The 18635-nt window shown below is 40.8% G+C and overlaps 1 protein-coding gene across 1 annotated transcript in view; it reads right to left on the bottom strand.

The window, feature by feature from the left end:
• Positions 1 to 1738: 1738 nt before the first annotated feature.
• The window catches only part of PKD1L1 (polycystin 1 like 1, transient receptor potential channel interacting), a 104631-nt gene continuing 87734 nt past the window's right edge, over positions 1739 to 18635 (bottom strand). Inside the window, exons 18-22 of the mRNA XM_064290237.1 lie at positions 17864 to 18250; positions 16767 to 16826; positions 15425 to 15601; positions 14164 to 14241; positions 1739 to 2489 (exon numbers count right to left, since the gene is read on the bottom strand). Of these exons, the coding sequence (XP_064146307.1) occupies positions 2476 to 2489; positions 14164 to 14241; positions 15425 to 15601; positions 16767 to 16826; positions 17864 to 18250 (716 nt within the window). The 3' untranslated portion in view covers positions 1739 to 2475. The remainder of the gene's footprint in view (positions 2490 to 14163; positions 14242 to 15424; positions 15602 to 16766; positions 16827 to 17863; positions 18251 to 18635) is intronic.

The raw sequence follows: 18635 nt of genomic DNA, 5'->3' as shown, positions 1-18635 counted from the left end.
ATATATGGGCTAGAGACGCTTCTTCAACTTCTGATGCCAGTTGAACAACACATGAGGATGGGCTCAGTTTTGGCAAGCTCAGGGTGAGGTGAAACCGCAAGCTAAGTTCCCTCCCAAACTGCTTACACCCTGGGTATCAGAAAACCAATGACTAGAACCTCTGTGTGATCTGTGTGCCTAGCACAGTGATGAAGGATATTGCTACAAGGGATATCAAAGTAAAGCAAGATACGAGTGCAGAACTTAAGGTTCTTCCATTCTTCTAGGGGAACTCAACATACTGACATAAAAAATTAAGCAACAGTTCACGACAATGAGTGTTAAACTGATGGGGGCTGAGAGCAGGTATCACAAGGGTGAGAAGTAGAAGGGACCACTGTGTCTGAGGGGTCAAGAAATGATTCATTCTCTATCATGCTCTCACTCATTCATTTGGCCAGCAAGTGTTATGTGCCTGCTGCTGTCTAAGATGTCACAGGTGAGAAGGACCAGTCTCTGCCCTCAATCAATTCAGTGTATTCAGTATTATAGTCATATTAAAAACGTGATGGATGCTGAAATAGACTTATGACGTGGGGACCTTGGGAGTCCCAAAGAATGAAATATAAATTCTGCAGTAGGGATCAAGGGTTGGGGATATATTTCAACCAGTTCCTAAATGATATATAGAAACATGAGAGGTTTAGAAAACAACATGAAAAGGATTTCTGAATGGGTTATATATGTTTGTGTGCAGACAAAGAAGCATGGCAGGACATGGCTTATTTAGAGACTTAGGATTCATTTTATGTGACATGGGCCCAGAGTGTGTAGTGAGAAAACCTGCTGGTGAGGCTCAGGGTGGGAGATGAGAGCCAGGTGGTGAAGGAACACAGCTTAGGGCCAAATGAACCACGGAGGAAGATCAATACATAGTTGCACCCTTGGTGTCTTTATAAGAATATTCTCAACCCAAAACACAATGTTAAGAATCTGGGACTGAATTTTGAAGGTCAATGGTTCTCAAAATGTGGTCCACGGACATCTGCATCCTAATCATCAGTATCTACAGGAAATTCTGGGCTTCACCATCTCTCTAAGACTCCGCATCAGTAGATATTGGGTGGGTCCTGGAAGCTGCAGTTTTAACAAGTACCCCAGTGATAGCATTGGTCCTGTTAATCAAGACAGAGAATGTAGAAGGAGTATATTTCAGGTAAGATTCTATTTACTTTTGACATGTTGAGTCTGAGAGACCTTTATGACATTCATGCAAGAGATGGCACAGGATAAGTATTCAATATCCATCAAAATGTACTTATTTTGCTTATGCTTTCTCTCTTATAAATCGTGAGTTTGGATATTCACAGGAATTGATAATACTGATACTGACAATTACAACTAAATAACATGCCTTTGAATTATCTAAATATAGTGCGATTAATTACTTTTGAGTGTGGCTTTTCTAGTCATGGTCTTGTGACTCCCACCCAGTTAGCTGGATGGGGCTGTACAAATAAGATAATTGTGGCCCACTGAGGGGATTGGTCAGTTTTGCCTTAAAACAGAGTCAATTACAGAGCAGAGAGGACAGCCCACCACCACCAAAGAAGGAGAGACCTGCAGCAGAGACCTGCAGGAGACACAGCGGGCTTCCCTGCCCACTGAGCAAGAAAGCTGAGAGCCTTTGGGCAGAGACTGAGGGTGAGGGAGAAGTCTAAGCCTGACCCACGGATTTGGGACTTGTCAGCCTCCACAACTTCGTCAGGTATTTCGTCTTATGGTTTGTGAGACCTGTGAGATGTTGCACCGAATTAGGGAACCCAAAGACAGGAGGGAGAGTACTGAGGCTAGAGGGAGTAGTTGATGTTAGAGATGATGGAGTGGTACAGCAGCTTGGAAAAGTTAGATATGTGGGACATCTTTAACCTCACAGGAACCAGGTTTGTGCTGATCCTTATAAAAGAAATTATTCGTTTACTGAGTAACATCACGAACCCTGACGCTTCTCAATGACTGTAAACTGGTTTAGGCCATAACAAATGCAAGATTCACCAGATAGGACATATTTCATCAGTAATTAAGGGATATCTTGGTCTTAAATTTTTAATTCATATAGAAAAAAAAGATTCTTTTGCCATTTTATCATTTACATTACATTGCAGTTAAAACTTAAGATATAAAAATTAATTTATTGACATTATTATTAATTTTCTTTCTGAACTACAAAGTGAGAACCAACCTAAATTTAAAAATGTTAAGCTTATAAAGATGAATAAATAAGCACTTTATTTTCTAGATATACAGTTTTGTAGTTTGGGACACCAGGAAAAAAGGGCTAGAACCCTAAGTAAGCAGAGCAATAAACCAGATTTACTCTGTGACTTACCTCTGTAATTGTCCAGTGGCTCACCAGCTGGCAAAGCAAAATAATACTGGGCATCTCTCCCGTGGTACAAAGTACGTTTGGAGGCATTTCCTATCTGGTAACTAAATTCATAACGGAAGTCCTGTAATCCAAAAATTCCATAGGGAGCAAAAAATAGTGCAGATGAACAAACTGGGAATCATGTCACCAAAAATACGTACATGCCTATATCCTTCATTCCACCTGAGAACATTTTTTTTGCAGAGAATAAAAGGCCAAATAATAACTAAACCAAACCCAAAACCCACTGCCGTGGAGGTGATTCTGACTCATGGTGACCCCACGTATGTCAGAGTAGAACTGTGCTCCATAGGGTCTTCGATGGTTGATTTTTCAAAAGTAGATCACCAGGCCTTTCTTCCGAGGTATCTCTGGGTAGACTCGAACCTCTGACTTTTTGGTTAGCAGCCAATTGTGTTAACCTTTTACACCACCCAGGGACTCCCAATAACTAAATAGGATCCACAAGTTCACAGCACATGCAAGCTTACATCAGGGCCCCACTTTGCAGAGCCAAAGGGCTTTCCCACGCGGAGCTGGGATTTGTTATTCATGATCTTTCGCTCGCCCTGCACTAGACCCTCCCATGGTAACAGCACCACAGGCCACCATCGGCCTTCTGGAGTCACCTCAGCTTTCCAGCCTCTGGGATGCAAAGCAGAGGTGAGAAGCAGGGGAGAGGGAGAAGCTCAAGTGAAAGGATCTCATGTTTAGAAGCAGAGGGCATGTGAACTAGGTCTTGAATGAAGGCCAGGATATGGACCCTACTGAGAGGGCAAAGATGGTTTCCTGACAGAAGAGACAACACGGGCAGGACAGAAGGACATGGGAAAGTCAGATGTCTACGGCCAAGAGAATGGTGAAGATTGACACGATGCCACGATAGCAAGTCCAGGTTATTACAGCTACTGCAGTCCTGCTACCCAGCCTCAGGATGGAACACTACTAGGTACTTTAAATCCATCCTTGCATTTGATACTACAAGTTCCTGTGCAAAAAAAAAAAAATTTTTTTTTTTTCCATTACACAGATTATGAGGGTGAGTCTACTCAGGGACTGAATTCAGATCAAACCCACTGCAGTTGAGTTGATTTCAACTCCTACAAGGCAAAGGAGAACTGCCCCATAGAGTTTCCAAGGAGCACCTGGTGGACTCAAACTGCCAACCTTTTGGTTAGCAGCTGTAGCACTTAAGCACTACAGCACCAGGGTTTCTGAATTCAGACCTGTCCCTTTAAATACCCTGGTCCATCCTCTGGCACAGTGCCTGCTTCACTGTCCCAGCACTAACTGAAGCCTTTCCATTCTGACTGTACTTCAAGGCAGGACATGTCCCTAGTTACGCGTCCGATGAGTGGGCACCATTTTCTTCATCCAGCGACTTACAGACATCACACCCTTCATGCTGTCCTGAGCTTCCCCTTGCTTAGAATTTGCCTCCTCTCAGGATGTACTTCCTTCTAGCCTGGATGCCATTCTGGACTCATCTCATCATGGGGAGGGTAGTAGGGGACAGAGGTGATGCTGCTCATGCTTCAACAACTTTGCAATGTGAACTTTAAGCCAAAGCCCTTCCCAAGTGGAGAAGGATGATGCTTTATATTTCTTCAGAATTTTATCCAAGGAGCTTGCCGTAACCTCCAAAAGTTGCCACTGCCTTTGCTCTTTCATGATGATAGGGGATTCCCAATACATACCGGTTTTCCTGACATGCAGAAAACACTGAAGATGGTGTGTGCCTCGTGGCCATGATGGGGCTGTACCTGACAGGCTATGTCCTGGGGCCCTCTGTTGACTGTCAAGTACAGCTGAGCTTTACCTACTAAGGTGTGTTTCGAAGCTGAAGAGAGAGATTAAATGGAGATTACACTCATTATAGGGAATTACAGTAGCATTGGATTGTGTTTTTAATGGCACAGTCTTATGGCCGTGGTTCTCAACATGTGGTCCCTGGGCCAGTGGCATCAGCATCATCACTTGGGAACTTGTCTGAAGTACAATTTCGTGGGCTTCATCTCAGATCTATGGAATTGGAAACCCCGGGGTGAGGTCCAGCAATCTATTTTAACAAGCCCTCCAAGTGATTTTGTTTAAAGTGTGAGAACCACTGCCATACACCATTCATTAATACAAAAAATGCTTACTGGTTGCTTGCTGCTATGTGGAGAGTAGAACTGCCCCATAGGGTTTCCAAGGAGAGGCTGGTGGATTCGAATCGCCGACCTTTTTGGTTAGCAACTGAACTCTTACCCACTGTGCCACCAGGGCTCCACTATGTGGAGCAGACACAATGCTAGGTCCTGAGGAGATCTATGTGGACCAGACTGACTCATTTCCTGCCCATGTGTGCCCGCTAGTGGGCAATCAGACAACAACAGCTCCAACAGAAATCGAAGTCTAAGAGGGACAAAACACCAATGAATACATCACCTACCAAAGTGAATTATCTTCATTTTCCTGGATCCACTTAAAGCCATATTCGTACCCACATAAGTATAGCTTAGGTGAATTTATAGCACTTACTGGGTTATACCTTAGATTTTGCTTTTATTAACTGCACTAATATCATAAATACTTGGCCCATTGTCATGCAGTGTTCAAAATCACTGCTGTAAATAGTGGCATAACATTCCACTGAGCAAATAATCCCTAATATACATAACTGTTATTCCCCAATGATTAAACATTTTCACTAGTTTTCACTTTCTGCTGTTACTGATCACTTTACAGTGGGTACCCTCATACATACAGATTCTTCTTACTTTAATATCTTTTCCTTGAGATAAATTATAGGAGTGAGAGTTGTGTGGCCAATTGTTTGAAAACACTGATGCTGTCAATCACCATGGTGATAGCAGGTGATGTGTGTTGAGCCTTTGCTACACACCAGGTGAGGCGCTAGGCATTGTTCATCTATTATCTTTTGTGAGAGTCACATCATCTGTGGAAGACAGACACTACAACAAAAGTGAAAAAAAAAAAAAAGGAAAGAGAGACTGATTCTGCCTTGCTGACCCAAGGAAATCTTCACACAGGAAATTATATCTGAGCAGAGTTTCAGGGTATGAGCAGTATAGTGAACAAAGAAGGGGACTCGGGGGAAAGAACAGGCGTTCCAGGGAAATAATCAGAAGGGAAAACTTAGAGTCACGGGGGAGAGAGCTGCTATCATGGAGGGTCTATGGGGGGGCCGAGGGAGAGGAGATGAGGCAGGAGAACTGGGGCGAGATTTGCCCCTCAGTGACAAGCCAAGGACACTGAGGTAGGTCTGTGGGCAGTGGAGGGGCTCTCAGGAGTCTCCTCCACCAGTCAGGAATGCAGAGGGTATTTAGACTTGCTGCTTGGATACATTTCAGTGGCAAAAGGATAGAGGTTTAGATGAAAGGGCTAAGAGTATTTGTTGAAACAAAAGCAAACTATGTATCTGTTATGCCAAAAAGGTTTTTAAATGGAGTAGTGGGAAGGGCGGAGGGATGTTTAAAGACACAAGATAAAATCATGAGAATCAGAACTATTCCTGGGGATCCTGCTAAGCCCCATCTATGAAGGCTGCAGAAGAAAGATAACCTTGTGTTTCTTCCTTGGGATGACACGGAAGTTAACACAGAATGCAAAACTGGAAATGTATGATGGATTTTAATTAATGCAAAAGTATGGGCATTGAACCAACTTACCTGTAGATATAAATTATTGAAATCTTTCCATTTCGTATAGAGCCAAAACTCTCTACACTGTCTAGAAATTACCTGAAAGGAATTGGGTATCTAAATATAATGGAAACATAAAGCTGTACCTGACATGTATGGGTCATGTATAAAAGATGTATAGCTCACATGTACAGATCAATCTTCTCACTGAGCACTAGAAAGTTTGATAATGAATTTTTTCTGTATGTTTGAAAGTATTTGGGGAAATTCTCCAAACAGCTAGGACTCGAGAGACCAAGATCCCAGAGAGAAGGAAAACGCAAGAGGTAAAACATATATACTGCTCCATTTTTTACCTCAAGGCATATGCTGAAAACAGGAGGCCCAGGAGTCAGAGGTTTCAGTAGCCTCAGCACTGAGACAGGAAAAAAATTGCATTATGGACCAGACTAGAAGAGAGGAGCCAAGTATATACATCAGTAGAGATCCCCAAAGCTCCTTGCAGGGGTAAGGGCGAAAACAGATCAACTTCAGCAAGACTGAAGCCTAGCTTCAAATGAGCTCGGTCCCAGATGGTTTAAGGTGTAATGTCCCCTCTCTAACTGCTGCCTAATCCAAAAGTAAAGGTGGAAACCCTGATGGTGCAGCGGTTTAGAGCTACAGCTGGTAACCAAATGGTCAGCAGTTCCAGTCCACCAGGCGCTCCTTGGAAACCCTGTGGGGCAGTCCTACTCTGTCCTGTAGGGTCGCTATGAGTCGGAATTGACGCAACAGCATCAAGTTTGGTTTTGGTTTTTGTGGGGGATGCATTTCCTTCAAAGGAACAATAATAAGTCTCAAAGCTGATGATAAAATCCAGAAGACAATGAAGTGACATCTTTAAAGTGCTGAAAGGAGACAACTGTCAACCTCCAATTCTACTCAGCCAAAAAAATCCTTAAAAAATAAAGGCAGGGCGGGGCCAAGATGGCGGACTAGGTGGACACTACCGCGGATCCCTCTTGCAACAAAGACTTGGAAAAACAAGTGAATCGATCACATACATAACAATCTACGAACTCTGAACAACATACACAGATTTAGAGACGGAGAATGAACAAATATGGGGAAACAGCGATTGTTTTCAGAGCCAGGAGCCAGCGTACCGGTCAGCGGATTTTCTGGAAAAACTAGTTTCCCAGTGATGGCTCGGAGACAGCAGTCCATATCAAACCACATAAAGAAACAGACCATGACAGCTTCTACAACCCCCCAAACAAAAGAATCAAAATCTTTCCCAAATGAAGATACAATCCTGGAATTATCAGATACAGAATATAAAAAACTAATTTACAGAATGCTTAAAGACATCACAAATGAAATAAGGCAAACTGCAGAAAAAGCCAAGGAACACACTGATAAAACTGTTGAAGAACTCAAAAAGATTATTCAAGAACATAGTGGAAAAATTAGTAAGTTGCAAGAATCCATAGAGAGACAGCATGTAGAAATCCAAAAGATTAACAATAAAATTACAGAATTAGACAACGCAATAGAAAGTCAGAGGAGCAGACTCGAACAATTAGAATGCAGACTGGGACATCTGGAGGACCAGGGAATCAACACCAACATAGCTGAAAAAAATCAGATAAAAGAATTAAAAAAAATGAAGAAACCCTAAGAATCATGTGGGACTCTATCAAGAAGGATAACTTGCGAGTGATTGGAGTCCCAGAACAGGGAGGGGGGACAGAAAACACAGAGAAAATAGTTGAACAACTCCTGACACAAAACTTCCCTGACATCATGAAAGACGAAAGGATATCTATCCAAGATGCTCATCGAACCCCATTTAAGATTGAGCCAAAAAGAAAAACACCAAGACATATTATCATCAAGCTTGCCAAAACCAAAGATAAACAGAAAATTTTAAAAGCAGCCAGGGAGAAAAGAAAGGTTTCCTTTAAGGGAGAATCAATAAGAATAAGTTCAGACTACTCAGCAGAAACCATGTAGGCAAGAAGGGAATGGGACGACATATACAGAGCACTGAAGGAGAAAAACTGCCAACCAAGGATCATATATCCAGCAAAACTCTCTCTGAAATATGAAGGCGAAATTAAGATATTTACAGATAAACACACATTTAGAGAATTTGCAAAAACCAAACCAAAGCTACAAGAAATGCTAAAGGAGATTGTTTGGTCAGATAACCAATAATATCAGGTACCAGCACAATACAAGGTCACAAAACAGAATGTCCTGATATCAGCTCAAAAAAGGGAAAGCAAAAAAACAAACAAATTAAGATTAATTCTAAAAAATAAATAAATAAAAATACACATAACAAGGAATCATGGAAGTCAATAGGTAAAAGATCACAAGAATCAAAAAGAGGGACTAAATACAGGAGGCATTGAACTGCCAGACGGAGAGTGATACAAGGCGATATAGAACGATACAAGTTAGGTTTTTACTTAGAAAAATAGGGGTAAATAATAAGGTAACCACAAAAAGGAATATCAACTCCATAACTCAAGATAAAAGCCAAGAAAAACGTAACGACTCAACTAACATAAAGTCAAACATTATGAAAATGAGGATCGCACAATTTACTAAGAAAAATGTCTCAGCCCAAAAAAGTATGTGGAAAAATGAAATGGCCAACAATACACATGAAAAGGCATCAAAATGACAGCACTAAAAACTTATTTATCTATAATTACGCTCAATGTAAATGGACTAAATGCACCAATAAAGAGACAGAGAGTCACGGACTGGATAAAGAAACACGATCCATCTATATGCTGCCTACAAGAGACACACCTTAGACTTAGAGACACAAACAAACTAAAACTCAAAGGATGGAAAAAAATATATGAAGCAAACAATAAGCAAGAAAGAAGAGGAGTAGCAATATTAATTTCTGACAAAATAGACTTTAGACTTAAATCCACCACAAAGGATAAAGAAGGACACTATATAATGATAAAAGGGACAATTGATCAGGAAGACACAACCATATTAAATATTTATGCACCCAATGACAGGGCTGCAAGATACATAAATCAAATTTTAACAGAATTGAAAAGTGAGATAGACACCTCCACAATTATAGTAGGAGACTTCAACACACCACTTTCGGAGAAGGACAGGACATCCAGTAAGAAGCTCAATAGAGACACGGAAGACCTACTTACAACAATCAACCAACTTGACCTCATTGACTTATACAGAACTCTCCACCCAACTGTTGCAAAATATACTTTTTTTTTCTAGTGCACATGGAACATTCTCTAGAATAGACCACATATTAGGTCATAAAACAAACCTTTGCAGAGTCCAAAACATCAAAATATTACAAAGCATCCTCTCAGACCACAAGGCAATGAAACGAGAAATCAATAACAGAAAAACTAGGGAAAAGAAATCAAATACTTGGAAAATGAACAATACCCTCCTGAAAAAAGACTGGGTTATAGAAGACATCAAGGAGGGAATAAGGAAATTCACAGAATGTAACGAGAATGAAAATACTTCCTATCAAAACCTCTGGGACACAGCAAAAGCAGTGCTCAGAGGCCAATTTATATCGATAAATGCACACATACAAAAAGAAGAAAGAGCCAAAATCAGAGAACTGTCCCGACAACTTGAACAAATAGAAAGTGAGCAACAAAAGAACCCATCAGGCACCAGAAGAAAACAAATAATAAAAATTAGAGCTGAACTAAATGGATTAGAGAACAGAAAAACAATTGAAAGAATTAACAAAGCCAAAAGCTGGTTCTTTGAAAAAATTAACAAAATTGATAAACCATTGGCTAGACTGACTAAAGAAATACAGGAAAGAAAACAAATAACCCGAATAAGAAACGAGAAGGACCACATCACAACAGAACCAAATGAAATTAAAAGAATCATTTCAGATTACTACGAAAAACTGTACTCTAACAAATTCGCAAACCTAGAAGAAATGGATGAATTCTTGGAAAAACACTACCTACCTAAACTAACACATTCAGAAGTAGAACAACTAAATAGACCCATAACGAAAAAAGAGATTGAAATGGTAATCAAAAAACTTCCAACAAAAAAAAGTCCTGGCCCGGACGGCTTCACTGCAGAGTTCTACCAAACCTTCAGAGAAGACTTAACACCACTACTACTGAAGGTATTTCAAAGCACAGAAAAAGACGGAATACTACCCAACTCATTCTATGAAGCTACCATCTCCCTGATACCAAAACCAGGTAAAGACATTACAAAAAAAGAAAATTATAGACCTATATCCCTCATGAACATAGATGCAAAAATCCTCAACAAAATTCTAGCCAATAGAATCCAACAACACATCAAAAAAATAATTCACCCTGATCAAATGGGATTTATACCAGGTATGCAAGGCTGGTTTAATATCAGAAAAACCATTAATGTAATCCATCACATAAATAAAACAAAAGATAAAAACCACATGATCTTATCAATTGATGCAGAAAAGGCATTTGACAAAGTTCAACACCCATTTATGATAAAAACTCTTACCAAAATAGGAATTGAAGGAAAATTCCTCAACATAATAAATGGCATCTATGCAAAGCCAACAGCCAATATCACTCTAAATGGAGAGAACTTGAAAGCATTTCCCCTGAGAACGGGAACCAGACAAGGATGCCCTTTATCACCACTCTTATTCAACATCGTACTTGAAGTCCTAGCCAGGGCAATTAGGCTACACAAAGAAATAAAGAGTATCCGGATTGGCAAGGAGGAAGTAAAGCTATCATTATTTGCAGATGACATGATCGTATACACAGAAAACCCTAAGGAATCCTCCAGAAAACTACTGAAGCTAATAGAAGAGTTTGGCAGAGTCTCAGGTTATAAAATAAACATACAAAAATCACTTGGATTCCTCTACATCAACAAAAAGAACACCGAAGAGGAAATAACCAAATCAATACCATTCACAGTAGCCCCCAAGAAGATAAAAGACTTAGGAATAAATCTTACCAAGGATGTAAAAGACCTGTACAAAGAAAACTACAAAGCTCTACTACAAGAAATTCAAAAGGACATACTTAAGTGGAAAAACATACCCTGCTCATGGATAGGAAGACTTAACATAGTAAAAATGTCTATTCTACCAAAAGCCATCTATACATATAACGCATTTCCGATCCAAATTCCAATGTCATATTTTACGGGGATAGAGAAACAAATCACTAATTTCATATGGAAGGGAAAGAACCCCCAGATAAGCAAAGCATTACTGAAAAAGAAGAAGAAAGTGGGAGGCCTCACTTTACCTGATTTCAGAAGCTATTATACAGCCACAGTAGTCAAAACAGCCTGGTACTGGTACAACAACAGGCACATAGACCAATGGAACAGAATTGAGAATCCAGATATAAATCCATCCATGTATGAGCAGCTGATATTTGACAAAGGCCCAGTGTTAGCTAATTGGGGAAAAGATAGTCTTTTTAACAAATGGTGCTGGCATAACTGGATATCCATTTGCAAAAAAATGAAACAGGACCCATACCTCACACCACGCACAAAAACTAACTCCAAGTGGATCAAAGACCTAAACATAAAGACTAAAACGATAAAGATCATGGAAGAAAAAATAGGGACAACCCTAGGAGCCCTAATACAGGGCATAAACAGAATACAAAACATTACCAAAATGATGAAGAGAAACCAGATAACTGGGAGCTCCTAAAAATCAAACACCTATGCTCATCTAAAGACTTCACCAAAAGAGTAAAAAGACCACCTACAGACTGGAAAGAATTTTCAGCTATGACATCTCAGACCAGCGCCTGATCTCTAAAATCTACATGATTCTGTCAAAACTCAAACACAAAAGGACAAACAACCCAATCAAGAAGTGGGCAAAGGATATGAACACACATTTCACTGAAGAAGATATTCAGGCAGCCAACAGATACATGAGAAAATGCTCCTGATCATTAGCCATTAGAGATATGCAAATTAAAACTACGAAGAGATTTCACCTCACACCAACTAGGCTGGCATTAATCCAAAAAACACAAAATAATAAATGTTGGAGAGGCTGCGGAGAGATTGGAACTCTTATACACTGCTGGTGGGAATGTAAAATGGTACAACCACTTTGGAAATCTATCTGGCGTTATCTTAAACAGTTAGAAATAGAACTACCATACAACCCAGAAATCCCACTCCTTGGAATATACCCTAGAGATACAAGAGCCTTCACACAAACAGATATATGCACACCCATGTTTATTGCAGCTCTGTTTACAATAGCAAAAAGCTGGAAGCAACCAAGGTGTCCGTCAACGGATGAATGGGTAAATAAACTGTGGTATATTCACACAATGGAATACTGTGCATCGATAAAGAACAGTGACGAATCTCTGAAACATTTCATAACATGGAGGAATCTGGAAGGCATTATGCTGAGCGAAATGAGTCAGAGGCAAAAGGACAAATATTGTATAAGACCACTATTATAAGATCTTGAGAAATAGTAAAAACTGAGAAGAACACATACTTTTGTGGTTACGAAGGGGGGAGGGAGGGAGGGAGAGGGCTTTTTATTGATCAATCAGTAGATAAGAACTGCTTTGGGTGAAGGGAAAGACAACAATCAATACATGGAAGGTCAGCCCAATTGGACTGGACTAAAAGCAAAGAGGTTTCCGGGATAAAATGAATGCTTCAAAGGTCAGTGGAGCAGGGGCGGGGATTTGGGGAACATGGTTTGAGGAGACTTCTAAGTCAATTGGCAAAATAATTCTATTATGAAAACATTCTGCATCCCACTTTGAACTGTGGCGTCTGGGGTCTTAAATGCTAACAAGCGGCCATCTAAGATGCATCAATTGGTCTCAACCCACCTGGAGCAAAGGAAAATGAAGAACACCAAGGTCACACGACAACTAAGAACCCAAGAGACAGAAAGGGCCACATGAACCAGAGACCTACATCATCCTGAGACCAGAAGAACTAGTTGGTGCCCAGCCACAATCGATGACTGCCCTGTCAGGGAGCACAACAGAGAACTCCTGAGGGAGCAGGAGATCAGTGGGATGCAGACCCCAAATTCTCATAAAAAGACCATACTTAATGGTCTGACTGCGACTGGAGGAATCCCGGCGGCAATGCTCCCCAGACCTGCTGTTGGCACAGGACGGGAACCATCCCCGAAGACAACTCATCAGACATGAAAGGGACTGGTCCGCGGGGGGGAGAGAGATGCTGATGAAGAGTGAGCTAATGAAATCAGGTGGACACTTGAGAGTGTGTTGGCAACTCTTGACTGGAGGGGGCATAGGAAGATAGAGAGAGAGGGAAGCTGGCAAAATTGTCACGAAACAAGAGACTGAAAGGGCTGACTCAATAGGGGGAGAGCAAGTGGGAGAAGGGAGTAAGATGTATGTAAACTTACATGTGACAGACTGATTGGATTTGTAAATGTTCACTTGAAGCTTAATAAAAGTTAAATAAATAAGTAAATAAAGGCAAATGTAGGCCATTTTCAGACAAACAAAAACCAGTAGACTGCACTAAGACAAATTATAATAAAGGAAAATTTCTTGAAGCCAAAAGAAACAAATAAAACTTCAGACTGGATCATAAACATGCAAAAAGGAATAAGGAGCACTGAAAAAGAGTAAATACGTGGGGAAGTTTAAGTGAGCATCAACTTGTACAAGGCAATAGTAATGATACTTTGTTGGGTTTTAAATGTATGTAGCAACTATTTGCAAATTTGCAGGGAAGGAATCAACTTATCCAGTTGTTCATCACAAATAAAAGGTGCAAAATTAAAAAAAAAAGATCAGAACAAAAAACTTCAGGCAACTGCCCAACCATGACCCAGGTCCATTCACCGAGTCCATGAAGAAAAGTAAATTTACAGAAATGCGTTGGTAGCTCCTTCTCCTGTCCTCTACTGTAAGTGGGCAGTAACAGGCAGCAAAGTGACAGCAGGGAGGAAGGGAAGAGTCAGAACTCATTGGAACAGAGCCTGTGAGGGTCAGAAGTAATTTCCAGAAAAAAAAAAACAAAAAAAAAGGAATATAACTAAAACCTCCCCTTTTGCCTGAACCAAGTCCAATACGAAGCTTCACATACCCACAGAAGCTTGTATGACATATGTCTCTCCCCTTCTCAGTGAAAATGGCTTTATCGTCACAGTTTGTTCTATGACACCTACAGAAAAGAAGGTATGCACATGAAAACAGTGATTAGTGGGGCTCTGAGGGACAAGATGACTCAATCAAGAGGTAAGACAAGCTCCATTATAAAAATAACTATGAATTAAATGTACCAGTTCCTACTTGGGAACTGCCTTTATTTTGTTCATTAGCAGTCAAAGCTCGTCTGCAGGCCTCCCCTGCCCAATAGAAGCTGTTCTGAGAATGACCCAGTCATCCCCAGCTAGGAAACGACATTAATTTCCCAAACAAGAGAATGCTAGTAAGAACTGAGATATTTATAATCAGGTTGAATATCTGTCTATTTTATAAATTTGTTTTATCCATGAAATATGATTAATTTATTTCAAAGCATTTTTTAGTTTTTGCAGGGTACTGGTTACAAAAGTATACCCAAATCTAGGCTTAAGTATTGACCATAGGTGAGTGGATTACTTCCTCAGCAGTTGGAGACTGACCCTGGTCTACCCTCACTGCTTTCCCTGAAAATAGGAAAGATCTGAAACACAAGACCGGTTATCTACATAGGGCCAAGTTTTAAAAATAACGATTTTAAAGAGCTATTTCCTGAGGTGTTGAGAGCAAAGGGTCAGGAGGAAATCATCTAATAGTACTGCAAGATCCAGAGCCCCGCAGAGAAGTTTATTGTTACGCCGTCATCATATGTATTACTATTAAAGATGCAGTCCAAGAAGCTGAACTAAAGCTATGGTAGGAAAAATAGGTTACAAGCTCAGCTCTAACTCAGGAAGAGCTTCGTTTTGATTAATACATGCCATGACTCATCTACACTGCAGAAGTCCGTAACAGAGAAGTGTGCACACACAGATCTGGAGGCATGCTCAGCACGTCTTGATTCTCTTGGGCCTGCACATGCAGAAGCTGAGTAATGGCTCTTTTCCCCTTTATACTTGGAACTGGCATTTCAATCTGCAAACATGGAGTTTCTGTGGGTACAGGCGCTTATTCTACCTTTGGTAGGAGAGCCTCAGACTCTATGTTGTCTATGAAGAGACAAATTCAATTTGAAAAGGTATGAAAGATATAACAAAATGATCATTAGAAACAAAGATTCCAAGTATTGATCGATTAAAAAAAAAAATCTACATAAGAAGTTGAAGGACTGATATGCAAACCATTCTGAAAGAGCTGCAAAATCCAGCAGACAGAGTTCATACCTGATGAGGTGTAGCCTTGGAAAATAGCCTGTCTAATGAGGGACTTGGGCCAGTCAACCATCAGTGAGGGCATAGCACTACCCATGGAGTGGAATGGACCAACCAAGTTATCCCCATCACTGGGGCTTTTGTCATCACTTCCACTTGGTTCTGATCCAAGAAAGTTCATATTGTTCCCTGAGAAGATAAATCAAGCCAGTGGATGACAAAGAAAAAAATTCATAATAATCTTAAATCATTAATAATTTAAAAACCATATTAATAACTATTTCTACTATTGCTGGATATCACATATCTAAAATAATATCTTTAGAAATTAATCATATTCAAGAGATGTACTTTGTTAATCATAAAATTAGTAGTAAAATTGAATATTCTTTTCTTCATTCATTCAGTTATTCAACAATTATTTACTATGGTCTACTAATCCCTAAGTTCTATTCTAGAACCTGGAGTTACAGCAGTGAGCCACATCAACCGAGTCCCTGCTATCTCAAATTTACTAGACGGGGAGTCAGAAAAATAAGCAAAAAAATAGTTATAAATAATATGAAGTCAGGTTATGGTAAGTGCCATGAAGAATAAAGCAGGGTATACATGTACAGAGTGACAGGACTGTAAGCGGGGTGGTCAGGGAGGCCCTCTCTGAGGACAGCTTCTGAGCAGAGACTTGAATGAGCTATTTGAAGATCTAAAGGAAGAAGGTTTCAGGTCGGGTAAAAAGAAAATGGCATGGGAATGATCTTTTATTTTGTGGCTAGGAGTGTGAATCAGGGGAAGATGGTGGTAAATGAGCCTGGAGAAAAGGCTATCACCCTGGGTGTTTACCCTAAGTGTAAAGGAAAGCCCTTGGAGGACTGGCGCAGGAGACTGACAATCTGCTTGAGGTCCAAAAATGATTCTGGCTGTCATGTGGTTAAATGGCTGTAGGGATTACAAGAAAAGATAGAGGGAGGCTTCCCAGAGAGGTGGTCACTGAATCAGACCTCAAGGAAGGAAGCTCACCAGGCAGAGAAGTCGGAGAATGTGAAGGAGGTGTTCTCCTCAGAGGAACCTGTGAACTAAGTCACGGAAGAGGGCATGTGCCCACCTTTGTGTTTTTGAAGCACAGGGTGTAGGAAGTGCAGAAGTAGATGAGCTAGGAATATAGGCCTGGGTCAGACTGCCGTGAACAGGACTCTACACTTTTCCCTTTGACTCTGGGGAGCTGTCAGTGGCCTTGAGGGAAGGGAATGTCATATTAGGTCTCAATTTCAGAAAAAAGGGTGAAGAATAGATATGAGTGAAGGAAGAATGGACACAGAGGGCTAAGGAAAGAGGTAGCAACCACAATCATAGTCACCTGGTTGTCTTCCTTTTGAGGGTATTGCTTCTTGTATATCATCATAGTAGGCTTCAAAATCTATGTCAAAGGGCAAAATCATAATGTTTCATTTAAAATCACAGATCCCACTGAAATTGATACTGACTCTCCTGATAGGCCAAAACCTTAATCACTGGTCTATTTCTAGAGCCTGTATATTATTTTATAGATTATGAAATACCCTCCAATGCAGTATTTCACTTTGTCATCATAACCACTGGGGGAGGCAGGTGTCATTGTCCCCATGTCCCTAAAGAAGGAGGTAGAGTTCCAAGTAGGTGTGTGGTTTTCTAAAACAGCCCAGCTAACAGGTGAGAGGTTCACATTCCAAACTTTGGACTCCACACCCAGCATTCTATCTTCTGCTTGGCATGTTTTTCACTGTTCTTTTAGAGAACACTTCTCACTCTCTTCTCTTTGAAGGGGAGAAATGGACATAAGAGCATTCTTCTGCAAATGCCATGTTTCTGTCCCCTCAACCCTCCCTTCCAAAGGTCGAGGCATCCACAGAGCTCCCACCTACTAGCTAACTCCGCAGAGAGCCTCAAGTACCCTGGCATTTGCAGGGGGCACAGGGCAAAGAAAGTACTGTTGCCTGAGTGAGCACAGAAATCTTACAGCGTCATTGAGTTTGGGGTATCAAGGGAAAAAGCAGCCGAACTTTCCTCATTGATAATGAACTTTTCTCTCTGCTTTTTAATCACAGAAATAGTTTCAGTCCAACCTAAGAACCAATGACCGATGATAAACTGAACCAACTGATTATTAGGGAAGGAGAGAGGGATGAGGAAACTAATATTTATTCAACACTTACTATAGCCCAGATACTATACATACGAGATCTCACTTTATTCTCAGAAGCCAGTGAGGTAGGCACCAATATTTTCCCAGCTTAGAGATGAGGAAACTGAGACTAGAGTTGCACATGTTAGCAGGTGGTGGTACAAAACTGGTGCTCTCCAATTTAAAAGCCTGTGTTGATGTGGTTTCATACCTAGACCACCATGATCATTGCTTCCAAAAAAGGCTTTAATGCACAGACAAAAGAGACAACATGCAAAGGCAGTGGTGATTACCAGAGAGGTAGGAGGACAGGTTCTGTGGGCGCAGATTTCCTGATCGCCACTCTCCCTTCCAAAGGCTAGTAACCAAGGATCCCTCTTCCAATAACCCTGGCTCTGGGGACAGTGCTGCTTCCCTGGGAGCATCCTCTTGGCCTGAAGCATCAGCATCAACAGCAAAAACCTGGTAGACACCCACTGTAGGTTTCTTGGAGGGTCTCCTCATGGCTGAGGGGGCAGACTGGCCAATTGTCTTCTGCAGAGGCTCTTGGGAGAATGACATGGTTGTTAAACCTGGGTCTGTTGTGTTGGGCTCCACCAACAGTTGGGTTGACTCTGATAACTTCAAAATGGCACCAAATCTTGAAGAGTCCAGCAGCTCTACAACTCTACACAAAGGGGCTTAAACAAACATGTAACTATATTAAAAACTTGGACCAAAATTTACTTTATTTTATTTTTAGAAGTCTATAAATTGTACAACATGCTCTGTTTTAAGCAAATCTGACATAATTTGAAAATCTACACTTAGAAGATAAATGCAGTAGAGCTATGGTTTCCATCTGGTGGCACGTAGAGTAACAGTGGCATGCAAAACGTGTAAGTAGGACCCAGGATTATATAACCATTTTACCTGGGATTTGTTCTCCCTCAATCCCTGTATGACCTGAGAGGGTGGTCTGACAAATCTTATGAACCTCTAGCATCAGAGGTGTATCTAAGATATGGCAAGTAGAACATGTACCCTGGGTACCACTTGCAGGGGGGTAGATACTGAGCAGTTTCT

Source organism: Loxodonta africana, chromosome 8, assembly GCF_030014295.1.
Source record: "Loxodonta africana isolate mLoxAfr1 chromosome 8, mLoxAfr1.hap2, whole genome shotgun sequence".
NCBI classification, from domain to species: Eukaryota; Metazoa; Chordata; class Mammalia; order Proboscidea; family Elephantidae; genus Loxodonta; species Loxodonta africana.
The sequence above is the reverse complement of the archived record's forward strand: the minus strand, read 5'-3'. Positions and strand labels throughout refer to the sequence as shown.